The sequence below is a fragment of the Netta rufina genome (assembly GCF_964035555.1).
Source record: "Netta rufina genome assembly, chromosome: 1".
Lineage (NCBI taxonomy): Eukaryota > Metazoa > Chordata > Aves > Anseriformes > Anatidae > Netta > Netta rufina.
Window position 1 is genome coordinate 88,831,170 of NC_140123.1, and position 26,782 is coordinate 88,857,951.

At 37.8% G+C, this 26,782-nt stretch overlaps 1 protein-coding gene across 1 annotated transcript in view; it reads left to right on the top strand.

Moving 5' to 3' along the window:
• SYTL5 (synaptotagmin like 5) overlaps positions 1-26,782 on the top strand; it is a gene marked incomplete at both ends in the record, with an annotated part of 54,600 nt that overhangs the window by 9,484 nt on the left and 18,334 nt on the right. The window contains 7 exons of the mRNA XM_084306412.1: positions 2,012-2,227; positions 13,254-13,366; positions 14,810-14,942; positions 16,703-16,828; positions 20,176-20,332; positions 21,940-22,072; positions 23,902-24,008. Coding sequence (XP_084162538.1) covers positions 2,012-2,227; positions 13,254-13,366; positions 14,810-14,942; positions 16,703-16,828; positions 20,176-20,332; positions 21,940-22,072; positions 23,902-24,008 — 985 coding nt within the window. The remainder of the gene's footprint in view (positions 1-2,011; positions 2,228-13,253; positions 13,367-14,809; positions 14,943-16,702; positions 16,829-20,175; positions 20,333-21,939; positions 22,073-23,901; positions 24,009-26,782) is intronic.

A 26,782-nucleotide genomic window follows, 5' to 3' on the forward strand; every position in this document is an offset into this window, starting at 1 on the left:
CTGCAGCCCATAACCTCTTATTGGTTTTGTTTTCACAAGGTCTTTTTCTTCCTGACCTTTTCACTGATCCTTAAGTGAAACTGGTAACCAGGTGTTTTAAATCTCTCTTGAGGTATGTGTGGAGATGGTGAGTCCAGTTAGCTGCAGTGCTTCATGGCAGAGGGGCCCTGGAGGCTGGTGGCAGTGCATGAAAGACAGCATGGAAAGGAATGGGATGGGGAGACAGCAATACCCAGCTGCATAAAGCCAAGGGAACTAAGCACTGCTGAACTGGGGCCCTGGAAAGGGGATCTTCTGGGGTAGATTGGAGCATGGAAAGTGTTTGAAAAGGCAGAGGAACTTGAAATGAGAGAGGTTTCGACAGAGGGAAAGTCAGGAGAGAGTCTGGGGTGGGCAGGGATGTATTGAGAAAACTGAGAGGATAATAGGAGCCTGGGGGTTGAGTGGACAGAGCTTCTGCTGAGGTGTGTTGAGAGGACGTAGCAAATTTGACCCCATGCAGGGCGTACGTTAGCAGTTGAAGCTAATGATTATCCCCTCTGCTGAGCACTTGTGAGACCATAACGGGAAGAGAATTTCCAGCTGGGGGCTCCCTGGTACAAGAGAAACGCTGACACACTGGAGCGTGTTCAATGGAGGACCATAAGGATGGTTGGAGCCCCTTCTACATCTTGTAGGCTGAAGGAAATGGGTTTGCTCAGCATTAAGGCAAAGGCAAGACCTGGTGGCTGTCTTCAACTGCTGCTGCTCTCAGGCCTGTAGTGGAACAAAATTGTTCTGGTCTCCACGACAGTAAAAGAACAAGAAGCATTGTGAACAATCTGGAATATGGGAGATTCTGATTAGATATTTGGAAGCTTTTTTATTCCACTCCTTGTTTTGTAAAGAAAATCATACAGTTGGTCGGACTGTGGGACCGGTGTCCAGAGACATTGTGTGCTCTCTTCACTTGGAGTTACTCAAGGTTCATTTGAATGGGGCCTTGAGCAACCTGTTCTTGTTGGCCATGCTCTGAGCACCAGTTTAAGCTATGTGACCTCCAGCCTAGATGGTTCTGTGGGTTGGGGTGTGAGGGGTGAGAGCTCAAGGCTCTGGTGTGGGAGGGAAAGCTCTGGAGTAGAGGTCAGGAACAGAGGTACAAGGAGCTGTTAGTGAGAGGTCTGGGTTATGACGGAGTCCTGCTTAAGTCCCTAGATAGTATTATTATTATTGTTATTTTTATTTGGGAATGTTGTAGTAGTTATTTTTCACACATGGTTATTTTTCCCTTAAGGACTTGACTCGTGCACCCTTGAAATTGCAGTCTATAAAGCAGGTCTTAAATGCAGATACCTTTATCCTTCAGGGTCAGTGGTTGGAACTGGTAGCATTCAAGTTGCATTATTTAAACTGATATTCTCTCTCCCCCCCCCCCCCCCTTTTTTTTTTTTTAATTTAGTGGTGCTATGCTGTGATGCTACATCTATTTAGGTGCTTGCTTTTGTTTTCTTTCAAGATTTGAATGGCCAGTGCAGAATTGCATTTGTTTTCCTAGCTAACTCTACTCTGGCAGAGTATTAAATGCACACTAGTTACAGGAAAGATTTTCTTTTTCTAACGTAGAAGCACAGAATAGTCCCAGTTTTGAGCTGCAGTCAACCTGGGCTCAGCATGACTTGAATTATTGATGAGGGACAGGCAAAGATGGTTTGCCAGTGGTTCAGAACTGCTCAGCTGTCTGCACACCAACCTCAAGGCTGCATATTTTCCTCTTGGCTTTATGTCTGAGAGGTTGAGGATAGATGTATTCTTCTTTGCCACGTGTGTGTTAGAAATACAGTTAATATATAAAATACAGTTACATTGTCCTTATTTGTGTCTTGTTCTTAGTGCTAAATCTTAATTGGTTAGAAAGTTTTTACAAATCACAGGAAGATGGAAATGTTGCTTGATCTCCAAAAGGTTTCATCCTAATACCATGCAAAAATCAGATGTATCTCCAAATTCAAGCCCTTTATTTTCTTCCTTCTAGGAAACTGAAAAATGAACTTCTGGAAGTGAGAAGGAAAGGTGGAAACCGACACTGTCAACAAGACAACAGCAGAGTCTGTATTCGCTGTCAGAAAAGCCTGGGCTTAATCTTTGACAGAGGAGACCTGTGCCAAACCTGCAAACTTAGAGTGTGCACTAAGTGTCGTGTCGTGGGAGCTGATGGGCACTGGAAATGCTCGGTGTGTGCTAAGATCGCGTAAGTTGTGCAGTTTTTATGGATACATTTAGAGATTAATTCTCCGTAAGTAATTTTACGCTGGTGTTAGTTCTATCTCCTCTTAGCATACAAGTATATGCATAGCAGATAAACAAGGTAAGAAGCTTTCTGCTGTTTTGATTTGCTGCACTATTTTGCAGTATCTTTTTTTCTAGTTCCAAGTTAGTTTCAACTAGCTTGCTTTCTAAAGAAAGCTGCAAGCATCACATATACTAGGTCGTTGGTGTGCAGTGCTCTGAAAATCAGTTACAAAACAGTGACAGTCTATTCACAGTAAGACATAAATGTAAGAATCTTGTAATTGAAAATTAACAAAACAAAATTAAGAATAAGCGAGGATGGTACATTCTAACTGATGTGGTAGGTGGATTTGTAAAGAAAGAGATGTAAAAATCGTGAGTCCAAGCATTTCAAGGCATGGTTTTATCCTTGCTTTTCACTGTGTTTACAGTAACTGAGCATTTCTGCATAAAGGGAGAAGGGTGTATTTACAATATTTTCCCCCCTGGTTGTTCAGAATTAGAGAGAGTTCTAAAGTAAGCTGTGCCATGGTGGGAGGTAAAACAAAAGGAAGTAGATTAATCTTCACATTTCTCACTGTTAGAATGTTAAGTACAGAGAATGGAGGAGGATAGAAGAACACAGTGCTGAAAAGCAGATAATTGGTATTTTAACACAGGATATCAAATGAATAAACAGAGATTTTATATGTTCAAAAATATGTGTATTTACTTCATATATACTTGAAGGAATATTGCCCTTTATTGGGATAGTAATATGGAATTTCGTAGCTTGACTCAGCAAGATAACCATGAAGGAAAGGAGAGGTGTATTGTGCAATAGGACTCAGTTAAGTATCGTGATGTAAGAACTGGATGTTGTTACACCCATAAGGGAATTACATACATCAGGAAAAGATGTGATAAAATAATTATGTTAAAAGGGGAAGAATCAGTAATGTCACAGAGGGAGTGGGATTTTTGTTGTTTGTTCATTTTTTAAAGGCTATCAAACTAATATCAGGAAGGTAAAGCTTTTTGTAAGCTGTATCAAAAAGTGAATCCAAAATAGTAGTTATGTCAGACTTTGGCTACCTAGACAATTAATGAAGAATTAATGCAGCAGGACATGGAGTTTAGGGTTTGTGTCCTCTAACTTCAGCTTTAGAAGGCTAACCTCTAAGGGTTATTAGTTAGATCCCTTAAACTTCTCTTGCATTCAGTGGGGGATGCAACCAGTGAACAATGTTTCACCTCTTTTAAGATGAATCATGTTCAAGTACTTGATTTTGTGAAATGTTGAAAAACTACTCCTTGTGGTTTGCTTCAGCCAGTTCCTGAGGTGACCTGGGTGTTGTGCCTTTCAGAAATGATGGGGCTCAGGTGAGATGACAGAATGGAGAATGGCAAATAAAATGTTATTCTTTAAAATACAAAGAAAGGAAGAACAAGGGATTTGTTGGCCCTGTCAGATTACCTTTAACTTCTCTAAAAATACTGAAACAAATGATCATGACTGTCTGAAAGCTGAGAGAAGCTGACAGGATGATGAGTAAGAGCTGGCTCAAAAACAAATAATGTCAAAAGCAATTTAATTTCCTTCTTTGATAGGATGAGAGACCTCATGGATAGAGGAGGATCTGTAGATGTCTTATAATTTGACTTTAGTGAACCTTCTTTCATACTGTTCTCAAAAGCTCATAAACAAGGGGGACTGTGCCCCAAAACAAATTATGTCAGTGTGATTGCATACCTGCCTGGAGAACTACGAAGCTCTGTTCTCAGAGCGTTTCATTATAAGCAGTGATACAGAGCAGAATTTTCACTGGGTTTTTACTGGTCGGTGTTTTAGTTTAGGACTTAGATGATGCAGCACATGAGTTTACCAATTACATTTGCTGGTGACATGAAATTGTGAGGTGTTGCAGACATGTTGAAGGACTGACTTGGGGTTCAAAGTGATACCATTTAGAGAAGATGTTTGACGTAAAAGTAAATGGTGGCTCCCTGTGGGCACGTGCAAGTACCACTTGGGCAAAGACAGCTGCAGCAACACAGAATGAGAAAAATAAAAATAGCTTATGCAGCTGTTCCTTAAGAATGAATCTGGATGTTGTACTGAATAAAAAGCTGAACATGGATCAACAGTTTTCTGCCACTGTGGAAAAGTCCTCCATCACACAGGATGTCAAACAGAATTACAGTCTACAAAATACATGATACAGTCCTGTTTTGTTAGGAGTACTTTGCCCCATTTTGCGTAGCTGTGGTGGTTTTAATTGGGTGGGCAGCTGAGTTCCACCATGGCCGCTCTCTCACTCCTCCTTCTCAAAGAAGAAAGGGGAGAACATACAACACAAAGAGCTCAAGGTTTGAGATACGGATGATTTAATTAAAGGGAAAAGGAAGAAGGAGAAAGAAGAAAAAAAGGCCGTGCAGAAGCACAGGGAGAGAGGAAAAATATTCCTCTCTACTTCCCATCATTGGGCGATGTTTGGCCATGTCCTGGGAAGCAGGGCCTCAATACATGTAACAGTTGTTCAGGAGGACAGGCCCTTTCACCACGAGAACCCCTCTTTGTATTGCTGTGTGACCCCACATGGTATGGAATATCCCTTTGGTCAGTTTAGGTCAGCTGCCCTGGTGATGTCCCCTCCCCATCACTTGCCCACCCCCAGCCTGCTGGCTCCTGGGGGCTTGGAGGGAGTCCTGATACGGTGCCAGCACTATGCAGCAACAGACACAACACTGGAGTGCTACCAGTGCTGTTCTAGCTACGAGTGCAGAGCACAGCACTGTGTGGGCTGCTGCAGGGAAAGTTAACTCCATCCCAGACAGACCCAGCACAGTAGCACACATCATACTGGTCAGCTGGAGAAGTTTCAGTAGAAAATAAAGATCACAAGCCTAGGACATGCTGTGTACAGAGTAATGGAGGCAGTCAGAACCTATGCAAGGAAAAAAAATGAAAATAACTGAGTTTTGAATGTACAAAGGTAGCTGCATTGTAGATGCATGTAGGCTTTTCTATATACTGACTATGGATAAGAAAAGCAGTGAGATACTTAAATTGCAGTGAAAAAGATTAGGTTAGGTGGTATGAAAACGAATTATTGATATAATTTGGAGAGGTTGCAGAATCTTGTTTTAAAAAACGTTTGGTTAAACTTTTTTCAGGAATGATGACATCAGTAAAGTACATCCTGTTTTGCGGCTGAAAAACGGGTAGGGAAAATTCTCAAAATGTATGCCACAGCTGTTTCTCGTGATTGTGTTGCATTCTGTATGCCAAGCAATGGTCCTAGCAATCATGTAGGAAACCAATTCCATTAGAAGCCTGCATCTAAGTTATTATAGACTGTGGAGTGATTTGTTTAAAATGCTAAGGTATCATTGGTGTTCGATATCAATACTAAATTGAAATCTATTCCTGTCCTTTCTTTTCTTTCATATCTAGTGCTTTTGCAGGGCCATAATGGAAGTTAATGATCTCTAAAATGCTTTTTATGCTCCTAGGAGAACACAAAGAGATTATCTTCTGTATGGACAGTGTAGAGGTGAATGCTGGAGACGGGTAGTTCAGTTAAATCCATTCACTGTGCATAACTCTAGTTTAAATTCTTTCATTTCTGCTTTTCTCTGTCTCACTTAAGTGAGAAATGCAAGGAAAAATGGGATTTTTAGGGTTTTTGAATTACATTTGAAAAAGGAGTTGATTAAGTTAATAGAAAGAGGGCCTTTAGCAAGACTGGAAGGCAGAAGGCAAGGGAAAAAAAAAAGGAAATCGTGTTAAGAGATTCTTAGTTATGTTTCGTGAGTAGGAAACGAAAGACAGGAAGGAACAAAACTTAGCTAGTTAGCATTTATTTGCATATGGTGTTTGAGTCTGTTAAACTGAGTTGTTTTACTCTCTTAGTGGCTTTGCAATATGTGAATGCGTGCTAGGAATTTTTTCCTTTTTTTTTTTTTTTTTTTTAATTCATCCTTTTCTTTTAGCAACCTTGATGAATTAGGTTCACATTGATACCAGCATAGACACTAGCACCCGATATAATATATGTATGTTGTTGTACATGCTGTGAGACCCTTAAAAGACACTGGGAAGGATTCATGGCCTTGATGAACTTTTTCTGGTTTTGGTGCTATACTAGTTCTTGGTTGTTCTGCCAAAATTGTTCCCAATAATGTCTTATTATTATCTTATCTTATTATCTTATCTTATTATCTTATCTTATTATCTTATTATTGTTCCCAATAATGTCTTATTATTAATGTCTTATTAATGTCTTATGTCTATCACCTTCCACTGAAGGTGATGGTGGTAGCAGTAACTGGTACAATACACTATACAGACATCTCCTTTACCTGCAGGAATACATTCAGAACATTTCTGAGCTCTTGGGAAGCCTGCTGTGTTTCATCTGGTGTCACTAAAGAAATTTGGATACTGGGTATTGAGTGTATTTAACGAAGGAGTTGTTGACAAGTACTGCAGGATTTGCTGGAGAAATCCCTTGAATTACACAAATAATAATCCAAAATTGTTGCTGAAACAAATAAGATCAAGTAATAAAGGAAAGTGTGGATAATATCGGCCAGCTTCTGTCAGTTACTTCATTTAGTGCATGTTGATCTTTCCTTTCCTCTGAGCATCTCAAGTCCTGCCTGTCCACTCACAGGACAGGAAGTTGGGATATCTGTAGTACAGCATGTTCTGTAACATGGCCTGTGATGAAGTGTCATCATTGATTTAACATTTATGGTAGGCTTATGTCCAGCTACCAAAAAAAAAAAAGAAATCTGAAAAAAAAAAAAAAAAAAAGATGAAGGCAAATTGCAAGTATGCTGAATTTGATTTGAAGATCAGGTCATTTCAAAATACTTTTTTTTTTTTTTTTTTTTTTTTTTTTTAAGGGTGTGTATTATTTTCTGAACTAATTAAAAAATTGCATGATAGCATGATGGTAGCTGAAAGACTAAGATACCAGTTGGTTTAATACTAAAATCTCTCTCTGTTAATTTTTCAACAAGTGTCTTTGGCCACAAGCAACTCTGAATTATCTCCTCACTGCCAAATAATATTTAAAACCCGTTTTCTCCTGTTTCACTAAAGTCATACTTGCTTGAAGAACACCTTATGGTGATGGAGAAGTTCATTGCAACACAGTAATTACATTCAAAAACACTTTCAAAAAGAGATTTAGTGAATTTGAGGAAAGAAATTGGAACATGAAAAGTGAGAGATGTTTCTCAGGATTTTTAAGGATAATGGACTGAGGTTTGTATATAAATTGTCTTACGATTTCCAGTTACTGAAGAAGGATATTCTCCTTGAGTGTACATAAAGAGAATATTACTGTTTTGTTTTTATTTTTTCCCATGAGAGTTGTTACCAGAATATAAAGTTGCAAGATGAATCATTCAAAGGTCAGGAAAGGTTAGAGCTGAGTCTTCTCCCAAATTCTAGGGTCTGCTGTCACTGAGAGAATAAGATAGTCTTTATTAATAAGATGAAATGAGATGTTGTAGTATTTAATGAGGCAAATCGAACCTGTATGCAGTGATGCAGTTGATGAAAAAGAAAGTTTTCTACTCCATTCCCTGCATAAAAGAAACAAAAGCGGTCATCAGTAGCTTTCAAACATAGGTGCTAAAAGAGAAACTTGCCATCAAGGTCACTTTGCTCCCCCTGCATCTTCTTAAAATGTGGTTTGTTGGTGTTTTAAATTTAACTTGAAAAATGGTCAGTGATAGATTGAGGGAAATTATGTTCTTTGAGCAGTCTGCTGACAAACCAATTTTGCATCTCAATGCTGTCTGTATTTTTCATTATGAATGTGTCTAGATATCTACAAACAATTTTAGAATTATTCAGCAAGATAAAATGCTTAGGTGGCCTGAGTTATTACAGCAGAAAAAAGCAGTAATGGGAAATTTGTCTTCATCCTTGAAATAATTATGTTGTTTCAACGCGTCATGAAAATTCATCAGTATCTTAGTAATATTTATGCACATTAGGAGCCTGAAAATAGATACTTCAATTGTTTTAGAATACAAGTGTTCTTCAGATTCTCCCCTTTCCCCCCAAAATAAAACAAAACAAAAACTTACATGCAAGTTTACCTTCTTTTAATAGGGTCACAGATTTCTATTTATTTAATAAGTCTCCCTAATTAATGAGAATACTCTGAAATTAATTTATGTTATAGAAAATATTCCATTCAGTTGAATGCATGCAAAGATGGGTGTGTATGTTTTGGTGTATTTATTTATAGGCTACACTTTATCCAGGCTTTTGTCTTGCCATATTTTCCAAATTTTTCTTCCCAAAGAAGAAGTGAAACACTTGGACAAGTGGAGAGGGAAAGGAATCTGGAGTGAATCTCTTTCTTCTACTGTAAGTGTTAGGTTAGATGTTCAGTCACTGTTTGACCAATGTTTGTTTGTTTGTTTTCTACAGAAAAAAAAAAAAAAAAAGAAAAGAAAAAAAGATTAAAGTTAAAAATTGGGACTTTCCATCTTAAATGGAATTTTTATAATTAGATGTTTAACGATAAAGTGTCTTGCAAAAATGAGAGTGCATAATCACGAGCTGAGTTCTTGGCAGGGACATAGTCTCATAGAATCATAGACTCATTAAGGTTGGAAGAGACCTTCAAGATCATGTGGTCGAACCATCATTTTCCACTTCGTTTTAAAACAGCTGAAGGCATACGAAGATGCATCCACATTACTGTGCTCATGATATGCTGCACTGAGAGCTTTCCAACTACAGCTTAACTATCAAGACCATTTATTACTGAAAACTAATACCCACGTAATCATCCATGCTGTAACCCTACCTGATAGCCAGAGTAAGAGCTATAGGCTGAATAAGACAAATGAATATGAATGCCAAGTAGTACTTTCAGCTTAAATAGACATACTCAGTTTATAAAAGCTCTACCATTGGCTTGCATTAGTCATACCTCTACCTAGTGGATGGTCAGTCAGCACATGCTGCAAACAGCTTTCCTGTAGTACAACATACGTGTACAAGCCAACATTTTTCTTAATTTGTGCTTCCAGAAAACAGTTAAAGAATTTGCATTAATTAGCTTTTCTCCAGAGTCTAAGGTCTACCCATGCTTAATCTAAATTCCCGACTTCATCCAGCTCTTTGGAGTATCATTAGGAACATACTAGCTTACAAGTTAAATAGACTCTGTGGACAACTTACCTAAATATAGAAGTGTTTGAGTTCCTGCATAAATTTAGCAAAAAAACTGTTGTTTTCTAGTGAGTATCCTACGAATGTCCCAAACTCATGAGTATTTTATAGTATTTCATTCCACAGGTTATGTTCTGCTTTGAAACTGAGCACTGTGTTGATGAACTTAATCTGTTTATTGGGAGATCATAGAGGAAGAAGCATGGAACCATAAAGTAGTCCCTCTCACATATCTATATGAGTAGCTCATTCATTAATTAATGTATATAATGACTTCACCTAATATCTAAGGTATTTTGTATTAAATATAACTACTTCCACATGATTTTCTTCAAAAATTTCTTGGCTGTTTTTGTTAGACTGTTTTTTTCTTTTTTTTTCTTTTTTTTTTTTTTTTCTTTTACTTTGTATGCTACATGCTAACTGAAAAAGGAAAGAAAATGCAGATAATATACCATGATTACAGTCAGCATGGAACTTGAACCCACTTTAAAAACAAGAGAAAACAAACCCGCAAACATTGGTTTTATGTAATGTTGTGTATATGCCATTGATTCTCTTCCCACTAAAACAATTATCTAGATAGAAACGGTTCATTTAAGTTCTGCATCAGAAACAGGAGAAAGATTTGCTCAGTAGGAGAGACAATAATAATTATAAATGCATAAAAATAACATTAATGTAAGATGGTTAGGTCTCATTCTCCAATTTTTGTTTCAGAATGTCGATGCAGTTATGAAGCTCAAACCTCAAGCCAGAAACTAGGACAGTCATTTAATCTGAATTCACTTCCATTTGTGTAGAGCACAAATTATTTTTATAGGTATTCCCAAAATATACGAGTGATTAAGATGATACAAGCACTAGTCTTTGTATGAATTATTGAGCATCCATGAAGAATACGTATACACATATCCCAACCAATATTAATGTTCTAGAAAGTCAGAAGTACAATGCTTTTTCTTTCACCCCCTTATTTCATTAGAAGTGGTAAGTGGTATTTCTGTAGAAGTGGTCTTGGAAATGGACATTTTCACAAAAAATAAGAAAGAAAAAAAAAAAAAAAAGGACTGCTAGCAGAAGCTGGGGACCCAGGACTGAAAGTGGTGTTGGTGATGATAAGGACAAAGGTCTGATGTGAAAGTTGAGGCCTCTAGGCTTGCTCCGGGGAACACTTGCAGTGGATGGCTATTGATGTTTTTTTTTTTTTTTCCCCCTTCACTGTGGGTAACAAAGTTGGGTAAAGCTCTTGTCTAGAGCAAAACAATTCTCCCTTTATTTGCTGCTTCATGCCACAGTTGTGTTGTGCCTCAGACCTGGTTGTGCTGGTGGGGTTGGAGCAGAAGGAGTGCAGGCCTCCCTCAGGGCAGCCTTGCCTGAGGAGCTGGCAATGTGAAGGAGTGCATCACTATTCACAATGCAGTATTAACTGCTTAATAAGATCAGCCTGCTGAAGGAGGTTTGTAATTCAATTTACCATCATTAGCTGAACCGCATGTAGTCCAGCTCCGTCATGGTACTGGCTGTCACAGCCTCTAAGCCTCTAATGCCCACTTGGACCTGCACAGGGGATGGCTGACACCTTCATCTTCTTGAGGGACCTGTTTGTGTTTGTCACAACAGGCAGCGATGGCCTTGAGCTTCCTTGGCTAAAAGAAGAAGAGGGCAGCAGCTGTGTAATTAGAGGCTATTTGATGGCAGTGGGCTACAGCCTGCAGAGGGACATTACTGAGAGTAGATGGCTGATTTATCCTTTGCCAGGAAACACAGGAATCAACTGTTGTTGCCTGAATAGGCTAACCTATCTGGTGTGGCTTTTGGAGGCTGCAAAGAAGGCAACTGTGGGGTCAGTCATTACTTTTACAGGCAAGAGAAAGTCCTTCTCCACAGTCATTCCTCATGGGCTGGTGGGACCATTCAGGGCTGGATGTGGAAATAATTGCAAGTTCCCGTTTGTAAAAGCCTGTAGCTTTGTGTGGTGCAAGCTTCCATGCTTCAAAACCCCTGATCATAGGTGGTTCTGAGTATGGAGAAGGATGAAAATGCTTGCCTGGATAAGGGGGTGGGGAATACTCTTTGTCAAGCTGAGCATTGCTAGTGAGACGCTAGACATAAATAAGATCTGTATCCAAGGGGAGAATGGCACTTGGGGAGCTTTGTGGTCAAACATGGCAGTAAATGAGGAAAAATGAATCAACCACTTAGACCATGTAAACTGTCATTTATATTGTAGTAGAATGTGATGTCCTAGTCAAGGCTATGACAGATTTATGTTGTGATATAAAGCAATAATCTTGCTGTAAACCTTGGCATAAAAATAACTGCACAAAGAAGTGTGGTGTAAATGAATTGTGAAAATAGACATTCTGCAAACATTTTTCATACAGCGTAGGTTCTAATGCAATGAATCCTTTTCAATCTATGTATCTTTAAAATAAAATAAAAAGTATTTTAAAAATTCTGTGTGAAAATGTAGAGATTTTATTTAATGCCTAACATAATGACTGTCTGATTGTGATGATGACAAATTATATGGCTTTTTGTCATTACAAGTCTGCAACAATGAGATAAGACAATCTTCTACTATCTCATTTGTGCACATTTTGTATTTTGATTTTCTTTTAGAGGAATGTGAAGGTGCATAATTTGTTAATAGATGAGGAAGAACTGAGGATATAACGGTAGTTTTTTTAGCAGTGACAGAATACTATTCTATAATTTTTAGTATTTTCCCAAGTCAAACTCTTCATTCAACCAAGGAACTTAATAGAGGAGATATTGATCAGTGCTCTAAATCCATCTGCAGTAATTTTCATGCCCAGAAGACTAGATGATTTCTTTTCTGGTATTGGTTTGTAACTAATTTTTCTTACTGAGCATAAAGTAATCAGGAACGTGCCTGGAGCTAAAGGTTTTTTTTTTGTTTGTTTGTTTGTTTTAAGTATTCATTTAGCTTTTTGCTATCAATTGTACAGAGTGGGGCAATAGAAGTGGTGATGCTTTAGCATAATGAAACTCATTCAGGGAAAGGCTAGCAATTAGCATCAAAAACATACCTATGGAAATCAGCAGTGACAATACCAGATTATTTTTGGTGAATATAGGCAGAAGAACTTGAAAATTTTCCAGTTGCCTCCAGTATAATCAGCATTATCCAAAACAGTAGCAAAACAAAATTTCATTGCTCTGAAGCTCAGACATGTAGCTAATTCATAACAGTGCTATCATGTGAAGAAACTGCATATACTGTGGCAACATATGAAACTTGGAGTACTGCATGAAAAATATGGATGAGCTTGCAGCAAACTGTATATAACCAAACTGGGTCAATGAACTGTTGACTTGGGTGGCAGGTTGTGGTTCTTATTTTTTTCCCTCTATACATTGTGGTTGTTTCTACAGCTCTTACATTTTTGGAGATGCTGAAAACTGTGAAGTTAAGTAGCTCCCTATTCAAAGGACAAGGGAGATAATATGTATTATCTTGTCTATCTTTTAATCTTTTCTGTGGAGATCTGGTAAATGTGCTTGAAACACTTTTTACTAAGTAAATTTCCATTTGATGAAAATTACTTTTAATTCACAAAGCAAAAGGATTTCTTCTGCTACCTGTCCCCCTGTCTCAAGCTTCTCAGTCGGTCTTTTTACTCGTTCTTTTGAACTGTGCAAATGGTGTCCAGAGGTTGTGAAAATAATGGGTCAATGATGAAATATGTGGGTTTAAGCAGCAGTTTTGGTTGACTAAGTTTGTTAATGTGCACGTCTCCCTGGCTTATTTCTTTTTTCCCCCATATAGACAGCTAAGGATTGTGACAGGGGAATGGTTTTTTGAAGAGAGAGCCAAGCGCTTCAGACAGTCAAATCTTGGAACCGATGTTGTCAGACAGTCTATCCTACGCAAATCCCCAGGTAGGGACCTCGAGAGAGAGATTTGTTGTGTATGTTTAATATAATACATTCAAACCTTATTTTCAGAGTTTTGTACTTGTGTTATATTTCATTCTTCACTGTAGAAGGTATAATAAATACTTTAATCTTAAATTCACATTTTGGTATTACTATGCATTGTTTTGTGAATGATTAGTATATAGGAGAGGTAAGCTATAGATGAATAAAGAAGTAACTCAGTGGGGCTAGAGAGCTGCTCAAAATCTCACTCTCCTAACAGGTGGACATCATTGTTCAGCTGCAAAGCCAGAAGCAGAGACTCTTAACATTCATTCTCATTTCTTGCCAGGAAGTATGGCTGTATGCAAAGATCTAAAACCAGCATTTTTTTGTCTTTGCCTCTCTTATTTGTAATGGTGATACATAAAAAGTATGATTCCATTTTATTCATTCATTTATTTATTTATTAATTTATTTTAACTCTGAATAGGAAAGATAAATGTTAACTCCTGTGCTGTATGCTGCAGCGTGGGCTACATCCAGACTACTTGGAAAGCTGAGAATGGAGAGGCACCTTTTACCCAGATATCTCCAATAAATTGCACCTGCAAATTAAGGAACAGAAAAAAGTCCATGGTTCTGAGTGAAGCAAGCATACCATGGCTATGAGCTGCTGTGGTATCTTGCCTGGTATCAGAGGACCACTGGTTTAATAAACTGGAGTGTTTTTTTTGAATCCTGATGCTTTTCTCTTCATGTAACTACTTCACTCTGAACACAGAATCTGGTATTTAGGTAGTCTATTTTCAGAGGTATCATTCATCAGTTTCAGTAGGAATGTGGTAGTTACTGGAAGTTTTTAGGGGAAGGACAGGTTTACTGCCCTTGGAAAAAATTATGGGGCAAATAAAGTGATTGGCAAAATGCTCATCTTTCCATTATCAGTGTGCTTCAGAAACTGTCAAACTGGCATGTGTCTAATGTTCTTGTTTTTTTTGACACTATGCAACCTGTCAAATTGGGTATTTTGTAATTTTTTACTATATGTTTACATTTGATGTACATAGTTGAAAAAATAAGCCATTTTTTTTCCCCACATTTTGTTTCCAGATGAACATACATTTTAATTAAGAAAACATTCTTCCATTTAACACAGAAAATGCTTTACACTGCAAAATTGCGTTTTGGGTCCTTCGGTTTTTAACTTCGTTGGTAAATTCAGAAGCATAGTTCAGCAGTAAAGCTGATAGTGAAAAACATTTCAAACTACTTAAAATTTAATTTCCCTCTATTAAAAAGAGAAACCAAAGCCCTCCCCAGCTGTTTTTGTATGATGGTTTATAATACATTTTAATTTAGCATTGAAAAATGGAAAATCTATTTTTGCAGGTTGTTTGACGTGAGCTGCCTTTATTTGTGCAAACACTGATTTTATTTTATTTTTTCTTTCCCCCTCCACTGAAGATACAGTTTCCAGTAAGGATGAAGAAAGAACATTCGCAGATCAACCCCAAGAGAATGAAGAAAAAGGGCCAGATATATCAACCTCCTCCATAACTGGGCATAAATCAGTCTTTGGAGGACACAGAAAGATAGGGTAAAGCCTTTTCTTTTTTTTTTTTTTTTTTTTTTTTTAAATGATAAATCAGATAACAGCTGCATATATTGGATGGATTTTCTTTTGAGTCTCTCCAGCATTCCACATCAGTCCCAAATTTTGCAGTTAGAAACAATCTTCATTTAAAATCTGCTTACTATAAGTAAACTGCTGTCTCCTAGGAAATGCAGCCGTAATTACCCTTCAGCTATAGAGGTAGCAGAAAAAAAGGCAATTTTACCCTGTGATTTTTCCTGTTTATACTTTGAAGCAACAGTGGATCTCTAAAAGCAGTTTTGCTGAGGAAGCAAACAAAAGAAACAGTATTTGAAAGGCCTGTTTTGATTGATTTAGTTTACAAGTCATGTTTTCCTTTGGCTTCCATATGTGCAAATTTAGTCTAAAAGTCAAGCAGTGCCCCTTTATTTTGAATAACCAGATATGTTGCTGGTCATTTTACATACTGTGATGTGTGTAACGCCAGTTAGGGTATGCCCTTAGAGGACATAACAGATGCAGATGGTTTTGTGGGTGGTGTCTGGACATAGCTTGAGGCTATTGGGTGAGTGGAAAGGAAGATTGGAAGAATGTTTCTGTCGTGGCTGGAGCTATGGATCCTCCCAAACATAGAGTAGGTAGATAGCTTTCTACACCTTTTTGATTTTTGAGGAGTTCTGGATATGGAGTTCCTTGCTCTAGTCATTTGACTACACAAGTAATTTTTCTCTCTTTAATAGTGGGAAAAGAGCATCAGAAAACCTCTGCCTTCTCAAGTGAAGGTGAGGAAGGAACTGGTTTAGGGAATCTACTGTAGTGGAACCTTGACATTGCTCTAAATCGTGCTAATCGGTAGCAATAGTGAGAGTGCATTAAAATTTACTTTTCTAATCCTCTTTTAATTTAAATTCATTGTACAGATCTAGTAGTCATATTTACTTATGAAAAACAAAGTGTTTTTTATTGTCTGCTATTTATTTTAGTGATTTTCAGCATTTTTTTTTAGTTTGCAGCCTGAAATGTTTTCCAGTGGTGACATTCCCCATAAAAGTAATCCTACAAGATATAGGCCACGTCTCTCAGAAGTAATTAATTACTTCTCTTCCTTCCTTGCTCCTTCTTCCTCACTCAAGTTCCATGCTCATATATCTCATGAGAGGATTTGCTTTAGCAAAGCCAGTTTGGGACCAACTCCTTCTGAAATATAGTGTCATGAGAAACCCTACCACACTATTGTTGTTTGTAAGTCCGTGAAACATACTGTTACTTTGCAACACCTCCTTTCCTTTCCGGCTTTTTAGACCACATAGTGCAGGGTAAGGGGGTGACATTATGTTTCTGGAAAGTAGTGTGTTTGGGGCATTGCTGTATATAATTGTAGAAACTGCAAAGAGATCTTTAAGCGAAAATACACATTGTGTAATTTCCTACAAGAAAATATGCACATTTGATCAAAAATCCTTTGCTGTGTATATACTATACAAATATGAGAATTTTCACAAAAGGAATTTTGGTTCAAGGCTGGAAGTCACCATGTTTTGATGTCCTGTCTGTTTATTGTAAATATGATATTGCTTTTGTTTATAGGAATCAGCTTGATATCTAGATTGGGTACTTTATGGACCATTATATCCAGAGTTGTTCATAGTTCAGACATGAAATGAATAAAAAGTGCACTTTGTGATATTTCAGCCAGTTTGCAGTTTCTGGGAAAGATCTTGTGACATGTAAAACATTATTTTTTTATTCCCTGTTTTCATCAGGAAGCTAATTAAGGCAGTTACCAAAGGAGAAATTACATATACAAAAGATGAAAGTGGAAGGAACATAGGCTCAGAAGCTGAAAGCCAAAGTCTGTGCAGTGGCAAGTCAACACCTTGCTTTGAGAGGTAAGCAGCAGAAATCTGTTACAGTTTATGGTGGGGTGACCTAAGGGGATGCTCCAGTCACCAGACTTGCTTTGGCTTTGAATGCCCAGCGTGAGCACTACCTGAGAAGCAGAGCTTATGTTAATAATTAAAAAGAAACAAACAAAAAACTGCTGTCCATCCCCCTTTGTATTTTTTTCTCGCCTTATATTTGCATGTTGATTGCTGTCAGTGTTTTGGGTTTTGTTTTCTGTTGTTCAATTCAACAAAATGTGCTCCTGGTACAGAACTGAGGCCCTTTGTTCCAAAGTTTTTCTTCTGTAATGACGTGTTAATTGATTGTAATTTATATTTTCTGTTTCAAAGGCTCTGTTTGCCCTTCTTTTTCCAAAATTTTTGTCACAGTTATTTCAAATAGAATTCCATTTATCATTCTTCTGGGCCTAATCTCTGTTATTGCTTCTGTCAACTGCATTATAAAATGCTACATGCAATATTCCTCTCATGTCCCACTTCCAAAATGAAGGCAAAAAATGTCTCACTTTCTTCTTGTTCAGTTGGATAATCTATACAGAATATAGACCTATATATGTTGGTGAGGTGTACACACCTAGAAATTTTACAATCTAGATTTCTGTGGAGGGATGAAAATTCCCGCCTTGTATATGTGTGGTTAAATACATAGTAAGATATACAAAGATGCTTGCTTTAGTTCTTCCATTGTTAATTTATAGAGCTGAGTAGTAATTATTAAAAATAACAACCAACTTTCCCAGGCTAACCTCCATAACTCTTTTGAGTTGAAAGTTAAAGGAATGTAACAGTATATTGTGACACTGCAGCTGTCTTAGGTTTTCTTGCATATTTTTGATTTTTGTAATTGCCCTCATCCTTTAGCTCTGCCAAAACTGAAGTATTTCACTTACCATCAGGGAGACCGAAAGAGAATTTTTATTCTTTCCTAACGTTTTGGTTTAAGAAAAGCTGTACTGAGCTGTGAACAGGGAGGCCTGGGCCATGAGTTCATCTCTTGGACTTCTGTTCCAGCAACAATGTTTACTGGTTTTGCAACTGAATGAACTAGGTGGTTGCATCAGGATGCTTCTTGGAGGAATAGTATAGGAATATCAGACTTGTCTACACAAGCACACTGCCCCATCCATCATACTGAGGTCTTGTCTACCACATGGAAATGCCTGGTATAGTCACCTTATAACAGGTTCTTTCTTTTGTTGTCTACTTAATATGTGCATAAAATAAGATAAACCTCTCTCTAATAGCAGACTGGAACAAGAACAAAAGACTAGAGAGGTCTGTACAGTAGATTTGATGCTCAAGTGCTCAGTCTGGCTGATAACTACAGAATCCCTTGTAACACATTTTGAAAGCTTTTTTTTATCCTCGTCCAGTATGACTTCTGAACACTTCTGTTGATTTACATTAGTTTACAGAGTGAGGAAAAAAACTGTAACAACAGCTTTCATAACAGAAAGTCACAACAATCCATCAAAAGTGGTGTGATGTGCAATAAAACTCATGTTTTCAACATTTTGGCTACTTGTCATGCACTGACAGGTTTAGAAATAAATTGTGTGTGCAGCTAAATACAGGAGCTTTGACAAAATATAGATGACAGTCAGGAGCCTTGATTTTCTGACTTTACAGCACTGAAAGCACATCTTTGTGTGAGCAGATAGGATTAAAATTCAATCAAAACGCATTCTTTAGGGTTTGTTGATCACTGATTCATCAGATTAAAAAGTAGAAGTGCATGTATGTGAAGTGCACATGCGTAGGAGTGTGTTTATTGTGCATAATCTACTATTGTTAATACAATAAATTGAATAGCAATTGCTTAAAAGGTTACTGTATGTTCACTAAGGGACAAGATATGGTTGTGCAATATCAATAGACAGTCCTGGTGTTCGGGGTTTTCCTCTGTATTCCTTTTTTTCAGTAACTCCACTGATGTGAATTCAGCAAATTCAGCATCTGTGTTCACTGCTTAGTGTAGTGGTGAGAGTTGAACATATTTTCTCAGTTCAGCAATAGTTCTGATAAAAAAAAATTCCATTGTGGTAGAGAAGATTTTTACTGGAATTACCCTAAACATGATATGACAGGCTAAGCCAAGTGAACGTGAAATTCAGATGTTGTTTAGCACAATGAAGATGCCTGCAGATCTGAAATATTTATTAAGCAAGCTTATTTTTGCTGAAAATGTGCTTTAAGTTTCAATAGCATTTTTTTTACAGCAAAATTGCAGTACCCCTATCCTCTGATGCTGTATTTTCCATGTGGTAAAGACTGCAGTTCCTGCCTCAGTTGCTATTGACCAGTAATTGTTTGAAGCAGTAAGTAGGAATTTATGCAGAACTGTTACTGTCTTGCAAGACTCTTTGAGAATTCTCCAAATTAGGAAGAAAAATGAAAATGGCTGAACTGATGTTTGCAGAGAAAGAGAGAAAAGTGGATTAGCCAGGAAGTTCTACTTTTGCTGCAAATCAAATTTGAAATGAAAATAGAACTTCCACTGGGAACATTAAAATACATTTAAAAGTAATGTTCATTGTTTCAAGAGGCCAAACTTACAAACACAAAACCAGCAGCATATACTTTATTGCACCAATTGTTCACCTAGAGTACTTGATATTTTCTAATAGAAAATGTCCTATGGAAAACAATCTGCCTGTTGTGGTATTAGACAGCGAATGGATTCTGGTATGCTGATGATAGATTCTTTTTTGTCACTTTTACTGACTAACAGGAAACCTGGCAAAGAGCGTCATACAGCTTTCCAAGCTAGTTGAAATAATCAGCCAGTTTAGGTCAAGAGTCATTATCACAATACAAATAGGACAATGCTCTTCTAAGCAGGAGTGAGGACAGTTGTTTTTCTGTAGAGGAAGGAGAGTGTACAGCTGAGGAATTTAGACTCTGTAGGGTTAGTGCAGGCAATACCATCAGCTGCAGACATGGCCAGAACTATCATGGTCTGGTAGTTTTCCTTCAAAATGAGGAGCAGCTTGGTGGGAAGTGTCACACAGGAGGCCTTGTACCTACTCTTGGGATGTGAATGGAGCATGAAACGAACACACAGGAATGTAGCTTCTGCAGCCCAGAGGGCAGCCTGGACAAGAGATGCCTGCACAGGCTATTTACATGTCTGGCAGAAGTGCTGAAAATAGGTGTAGGTATAAAGTAATTAATTCACCCTCGCTTATGTTTGTCTTTCCAGGTGACCATTTCCTTGCAGTGGATCACAGTTCATCCAGGGCGATGTAATTCTAGTAAACTGTTTTAATCACTGTTTTATTACATGGTCTGCTAAAAGCAATAATGCTTTATTACTCGTATCTCCTTCCCAGAGGGAGCACTCTTTCGCTGAACAGCAGCGATATAGAAGCTGCTGCAGGCCATCTGAAAGGGGCTGTGGGCCCTTCAAACAGAAGCAGCGTTTCCATATCTACCCTCCCGAGGTCTCCAGCACTGAGCACACGCAGCATGACTGCAGATTATGGCAGGGTAAGTTCACTGACATAGGACTGACACCAAATACAGCTATACAGCTGGCACCAAACAAGATGGTCTGGCTGGTATCTGCCCTGTTAGATCAATTTGTAGCTCAGGAGGGATAAGCTCAACAGAGAAGATTTTGTTTCTTCCTTAATTCTGTTGGGTCCAGTGAAGTTATCTACTAGAAGAGAATTTGTCATGCTCTATCAGTGGTGTGGTTTGTGGTTTGGCAGATGTTTTTCTTATGTCTAAAAATTGCTGCTAATGTCCAGAATTATATAATAAGTTACAGATTTTCAAGTGGGAAGCACAAGGGATGGGAGTACGCACTTTTGGCACTGCAGGGTCTTGAGTAAGTGCTGTGACTAAGGATGTGACTTTCCAGCACATAGGGTCCAGCGTGCTCCCGCTGACTTCCAAAGGAAGGAGATCAGCACTTGTAGAAAATCAGGCCATACCAATTTTAGCTTTTTTTCTGGATTTGGACACTGGACTCTGTGTAAATTTTGGCATAGCATCTGATATGCACTAGATATTTTATCAAATAGAAAGATGGGATTCCTCTTACTTGCTGTTATGTCTCTAAGGATGTGGATAGCCATGTCTGAGTCAGCAACCTTGGCTGATTCATAATAAGCAGAAGGACGTGGCTCACCTCAGCCCGAAGCAGAAGTCGTCTTCATTCCCGGACAGCCTGCCAGTTTGCCAGGCAGCTGTTCCTGGCTGTGTGCTGGGTGGGGCACCCTGAATGTCTTTCAGTCACCGCTCCTAATAAATCAGGATCATTCTAGAGGGTTGTACAAGTTGCCATGACCTAAGTGTACAAGGAAAGTCAAATTTATAGTCGGAGGTAATGCCTTTTATCATTAATGCTTGGACAGAAGTAGATGAGCCTTTTTGCTCACACCCTCATTGAAGGAGCACATCCATTTTTTCCAGCTTCCAAATACTTTTTCTAATATATTATCCTTCCTAAAAACAAATCGGTATATATGAAGGACAGCTTTGGGAGCTGTAAATATGTTAATACTTGTTTTATTTATATTTTTCTTGGCACACGGGTTGACTTGATTTCAGATACATTAGATCTGGTTGAAAAAGACAAATCCATTTAATTTAGATACAATTATGTTGTTAGCTATTCCTTTACAGGAAGGCAAAAAGCCATAATGATATCAAGCATATTAGCTTTATTTAAGTAGTTATGCTGGCATAATTTAATTAGTTCAAGTCCACTTAGTTTTACCCCGTCTTAAATTATTATGCTAGTATAAAGCCAATAGTTTTTATTTTTATTCTTTTTGTTTCCTTTAGTTTCTAGGCTAAGTTAACATTGAAAGGATTTGTTTTACTTTCCTTCTGTCACTTCTGATGTGTTGCTCTGATTCTTCTGTTGCAAGCACAGGAAGTACACATGAATTGCATATTTGTACAAATTTTATTCATGACCAGTGCTAAGCAACACAGATTAGAATCTATTACAGAATATATCTTGATTATGATCTAAAGGAGCTTTGGAGTTCTTTGAATTAATAGAAATGACGCTTTTGTAGACTGATGGTGAATAAATTTGCTTTTTGTATTGATGGGATGTGCATTTTTTTTTTATTGGGTAGAACACTGGCTTAGAAAATGGCATGGTTATTCCAGCAAGTGAAAGTGTACCTGAAGATTTAGTAAAGAAGCAGCATAGGAGGAAAGCATCTGGAACACCTTCCATTGCAGTTTCTAGAGTATCTTTGTCATCAGGCAAGTATTAAGTGTTCCTTTTTTCTGCCACCCTTTATCATCTGAGGATATTTCCTATTCTCACAGCTCTGCAATTTTTGATTTTAACTCATACTGTACAGTAAAATGTGTTTCATATACTTGTTGATATTCCTTCTGCAAATTCTTCATTTTTACCAATGAAGCTTATGCCACTCTATTATGTTTTGTGTTTGAAAAAATTGAAAATAATGTTAGCATAAAGTTAGTATTTGAGTGAATCACATACTCTTAGTTTTGTTACTAGGTTTAATCCGTGTTTGCACTTTGTTAAATCATTCCCTGCATGGTCAACTGTATAAAATACTACCTGTGTGCAATCTATATAAAATATTGCCATGCTTCTTCAATTATGTTTCACACTCACTTTGACCAGAAACAGATAACCCTGAGAAACAATGAGCTGTCAGAGAACAAGTCCCTTATAGCCTTCATGTCATTTCATTTTTACACATGATGCACTGAACCCGTTGATTCGGCTGTTATTTACCTCGTTTCATTGGAGGCTGTTAGGGAAATGAGGCTTGCACAGGAAGGTGCTGTCAGAGCCACTTTGCAACAGTTGCTGGAGATCGTCCTTTTTCTACCTGAAATAGGAGGCAGGAGTGACATGCACTCTTTTGTTTTTTACTCAGTCATCTCCTTCAGGCCTGAAAGGTGGGTTCAGATTTATAGCTTTCTCTGTGAAAGACAGTAGAGCTTACTTGGTTTCAGCTGAATTTAGCCCAAAGCAGAAGCCTAGTGGTGTATCCCACAGAGCTAATCAAAGGAGTTACATTCTTCACCTTAGATTTTTTTCTACTTGAAAGCATCAGGGTTTCTTTGAGAATATAGGATTATGCAACTCCCGACAGGCTTTCCCGACTACTCCTTTCTTTCTGAAAACATTGATTCTCCTGTTTCTGCTGCCTTATAAATTAAAGGGCTTCTTAGTAATTAAGAACTGGCCTCATGTTACCAAAGCAGATAAAAGCTGAACAAAATTGCAGACATCCTGGGAGCATGCCTCAGACTCTTCATGGTCTTCTTGCTGGAGGATCTTAAAGGACATAAAGCTCAGGAAAGTGACCTTTCCTGTCATGTCTGCTATAGCCCAGGTAGAGAACAAACAGTTGAAACTTCACCAATTCCTACCTATAGGATCTAAAAGTATTCCTTTCCCTCACTTTTATTCTCAATATCTTGAGCAGTGCCACAAAAGATTTTAATGGGGAAGACTAAGGAAATATTTCTACAAGACATGTAAAATCTCTTACGCCATTAACTATGGGATGAGAGATTTGTAGGGCTGAAAAAACTTGCGTGGGATTTGAGACTTAATTACTTTGTCCTTTTCTGCACAGGGAACGAACACCAGTGATGGCAGAAGCACTTGCTATGTCCAGCTGTATCTCTAGCTGCTTAATTCTGAAGGAGATGGTGGAAGGAGTTTGGTGGTGGTGTGAGATGCGATCATCACTACAAATGCTTGGACTGCAGGTTTTGCAATATTCCAAGCTAATAGGTCTAATGGACAAAGTCAAAAGCTTGATTTATAGTGTCGTCCATAAGAGACAATTACATCAGAGAACAGTGCAGGGTAAAAAGTGTTGGCCAGAAGGCTGAGTAGCATCATAAAATACATTTTTCCATTTTTCATCTTGACGTTCAGTTGTCATAGAGTTTGTGACTGATACTTGCAGAAATACGGTTTTGATTTTTTTACTTAAAAAGAAAATTTGAGACAACGCTTATAAAAGAGTGTCAAGATGAAATAGAAGGAATTTTAATACAAATTATAATGGACATTTTCATTATTTTTATTTTTCTAGACCGTAGTCGATCTGAAATAGATTTGAGTGAATCTTTTTCTGAAGGAAAAGAGGATACCCTGAGCATAAGAAGCAAATCTGTACCTAGTGCCTTAGATGAGGACTTGGTGAGTTTATAAATATGTGAATGTTTATCTAGCAGAAATCCTGTTTGTTCAGACTTAGAAAACCAGCACTATATTATTACAAGTAATTAAAAAAACATAATTTTAGTATGTTGGCTGTAGAATGATTTCAATGAGTAACAGTTTGCTATTAATTTCCTGTTTTTTGAGTTTTCAAGTGAATGAAAACTGGCTGGAAAAGAAATTTCAGGTACTAGGTTATACGTGCTACAAAGTTCTGTTAATTCTTACTTCCCTAAATTTTAATTCTGATGTTGAAAAATGCTATGCTTTCAAGGCTTTAATCTTCATCAGTTTCTGGTTTTTACCCCCACACACCTTTTTTTTTTTAGCAGACAAAGCTCCATCCTTCTTTTCCACCACTGTTGCTAATCTCTTCCTGTTTAACATTTTCTCCCATACATTTTCATGCCTCTTTCTATGTATTCTGTATGGACTGCCTTTCCTGAACTGATGATCAACTTCCCCCTTGTATTATGCATGTATTCAGGATACACAATTAGCAGATGTGCATCAATTCCATAAAAAAAATACCAGCTTGTTAAATATACACAAGGAGAAAAAAGGAGTAATTCAAGTATTTCTTCATAGTTTGTTTGGAAGTTTCCAAATGTGTGTGTTTTTCTAAAAAAGAAAGAGAAGAGAAAAAAAAAATTACCTGCTGCAACAGTAATGTTTTGTTTGTTTTCATAGTACTTCCCTACCTATCTGATCTTTTCAAGGGGGCATTGGCCATGGGGATTGTCTCCCTTTCTTGTAGAATTTGATACTTGGAAGTTGCTGGAAAACACGTGTTGGGATTCCCATCTATTTTTTGGTTTGTAACCACTCAGAGAATTTGCCTGCAGCATTGCTTTCTTTGGATTGATTACCTAAGAAATAAAAAATCCATTCCTATGTGTCAGATTTATGTTGAAATAAACTTTCAAAAATAAATGTTTGGGGTTGTAATTTAGAAAAAAGTTGTGTTCTTTATTAAGAAGTTGGGAAAGATGGAAGAAGAAAAGCATGCAATAAGAAAATAAAAACTTTAAATATCTAACATTGGTTTCCTGCTATAGTTGTACAGAGCGTGATAGTTAACACTTAGGGATTTTTCTGAAGCAGACACCAGAAATGCTGAGTCCAGAGTGGTTTTCTGTTGTTTGATTTTTGTCTTCCTTGTATTCGGTGTTGTTTTTTTTTTTTTTTTTTTTTTGCTGACTCCAAGTGCAATTTCAGATTGCATCTCAGCAGCTCTCCACTTCCTTTGGTAAGAAGTTTTTTTCTCCAGTGTTACCATGTTTTTTTTTTAGGGTAGCTTGATGCGTGGGACTCCTTCAGTGTTTGCCTTCATTGTCTTACCTTCTGGCATTCACTGTGTTTTGAGATGAAGGTAGAGCTCCTGCTGGAGTTTAGCTGTTGTGGTGCTCGATATAAGAGACAAAAATGAGGATGTCTGATGAAAGTAATGACAGCTCCTTCAGTCTGGGAAAAGTTATGCCTTCCTTTCTCCTGGCTGGCTGGTGGATGTGGCTGAAGTCCTTTAGGCTCTTACTCCCAGGTGATGGGAGTTGGCAGCAGTGGTGTGGGAGGTGCCACATGTCAATAGGAGAAGCAGATTGCTGGAATTTGTCAGCTGACAGGGTTGGAAAAGCCTTTTAGCTTCTTTGCTCCCAGTTTTATCAATAAAACCCCTTAAATTTGCAGAGAAATGATCTGGAGGACTGAATGGGTATTTTCCTTCTCTAACTGATACTACTCTTGGTAGGGAAAAGGGACAATGCTCAGAAACCTGCATGCTGTGGGAGGTGTTTTTCAAGGAGTACAGGGGGACAGTTAAACATAGGGCTGTGCTCAAGAGCGAGCACCTTATCTAGAAAGGTGTGTGCCAAATTCCTGACCAAGTAGTGTTCATTACATGCTCAGCTGCTGTATTAGAAGTAATTGGATAATGTGCATTTTATAACCCCCCGCTGCAGACCTCGAGATTAATGTCCTACCAGCTCTAACTTTAATAAGCTTTTATAAGCTAATAACACTAACCAATTATGTTGCTGCTGTTCTGTAACACCTCCTGAGAAGCATAATCACGGTAGTGCAAAATGATTTAAGAGCTTATGTTAAATATTAGCCATTTGTCTTTATGTTACATATGTGGTTGAAGACAAAAATTGGTGATCAGCTAGCTGTCTTTGTGAAGCACTGTCAGTATTTGAGTGTCAAAACCTGAAACATAGGGTTTTTTTTGTCCTGTATCTAATTATACAGCAATCAAATTGTAGCATTGTTTATTTTTAAGTCCACACATACGTATACAACAGTGTAAAGGAAAAAGTTTGGGATGTATTACCAGAATTGCTTCTTCCTGATGTATTGGCAGGAACAAAATCAATGAGGAGAGTAGAAGTGAAGTGGTTCTTTTGTTTGTTTTATTTTTGTTTTTGTTTTATTTGTTTATTTTTTGAAGGATTTGGCAACCTGTCTCCCCAGAATAGTTTGCTGCATCTCCATGGACTTTTTCCTTAGAGTGTGAAGTATCCGTGATTTTTCTTTGTTCTGTGGGGTGCCGTATTCAGAGCAGAAAGGAAAGAGGCCGACAGAGGAGGCTCATTGCAAAAACATGAAGCTAAGAGGATTTTTTGCTTCAGTATGTGAATTTTGGTCCCAAATAAAGTGATGGCTTGTCCTCATTTCCCCTTGCTCAACATTAAATATGCACAAATGCAATTGGAAAGTAGTAATAGAAAATTTTGCATCGCTTTCAGCTGGTTTTA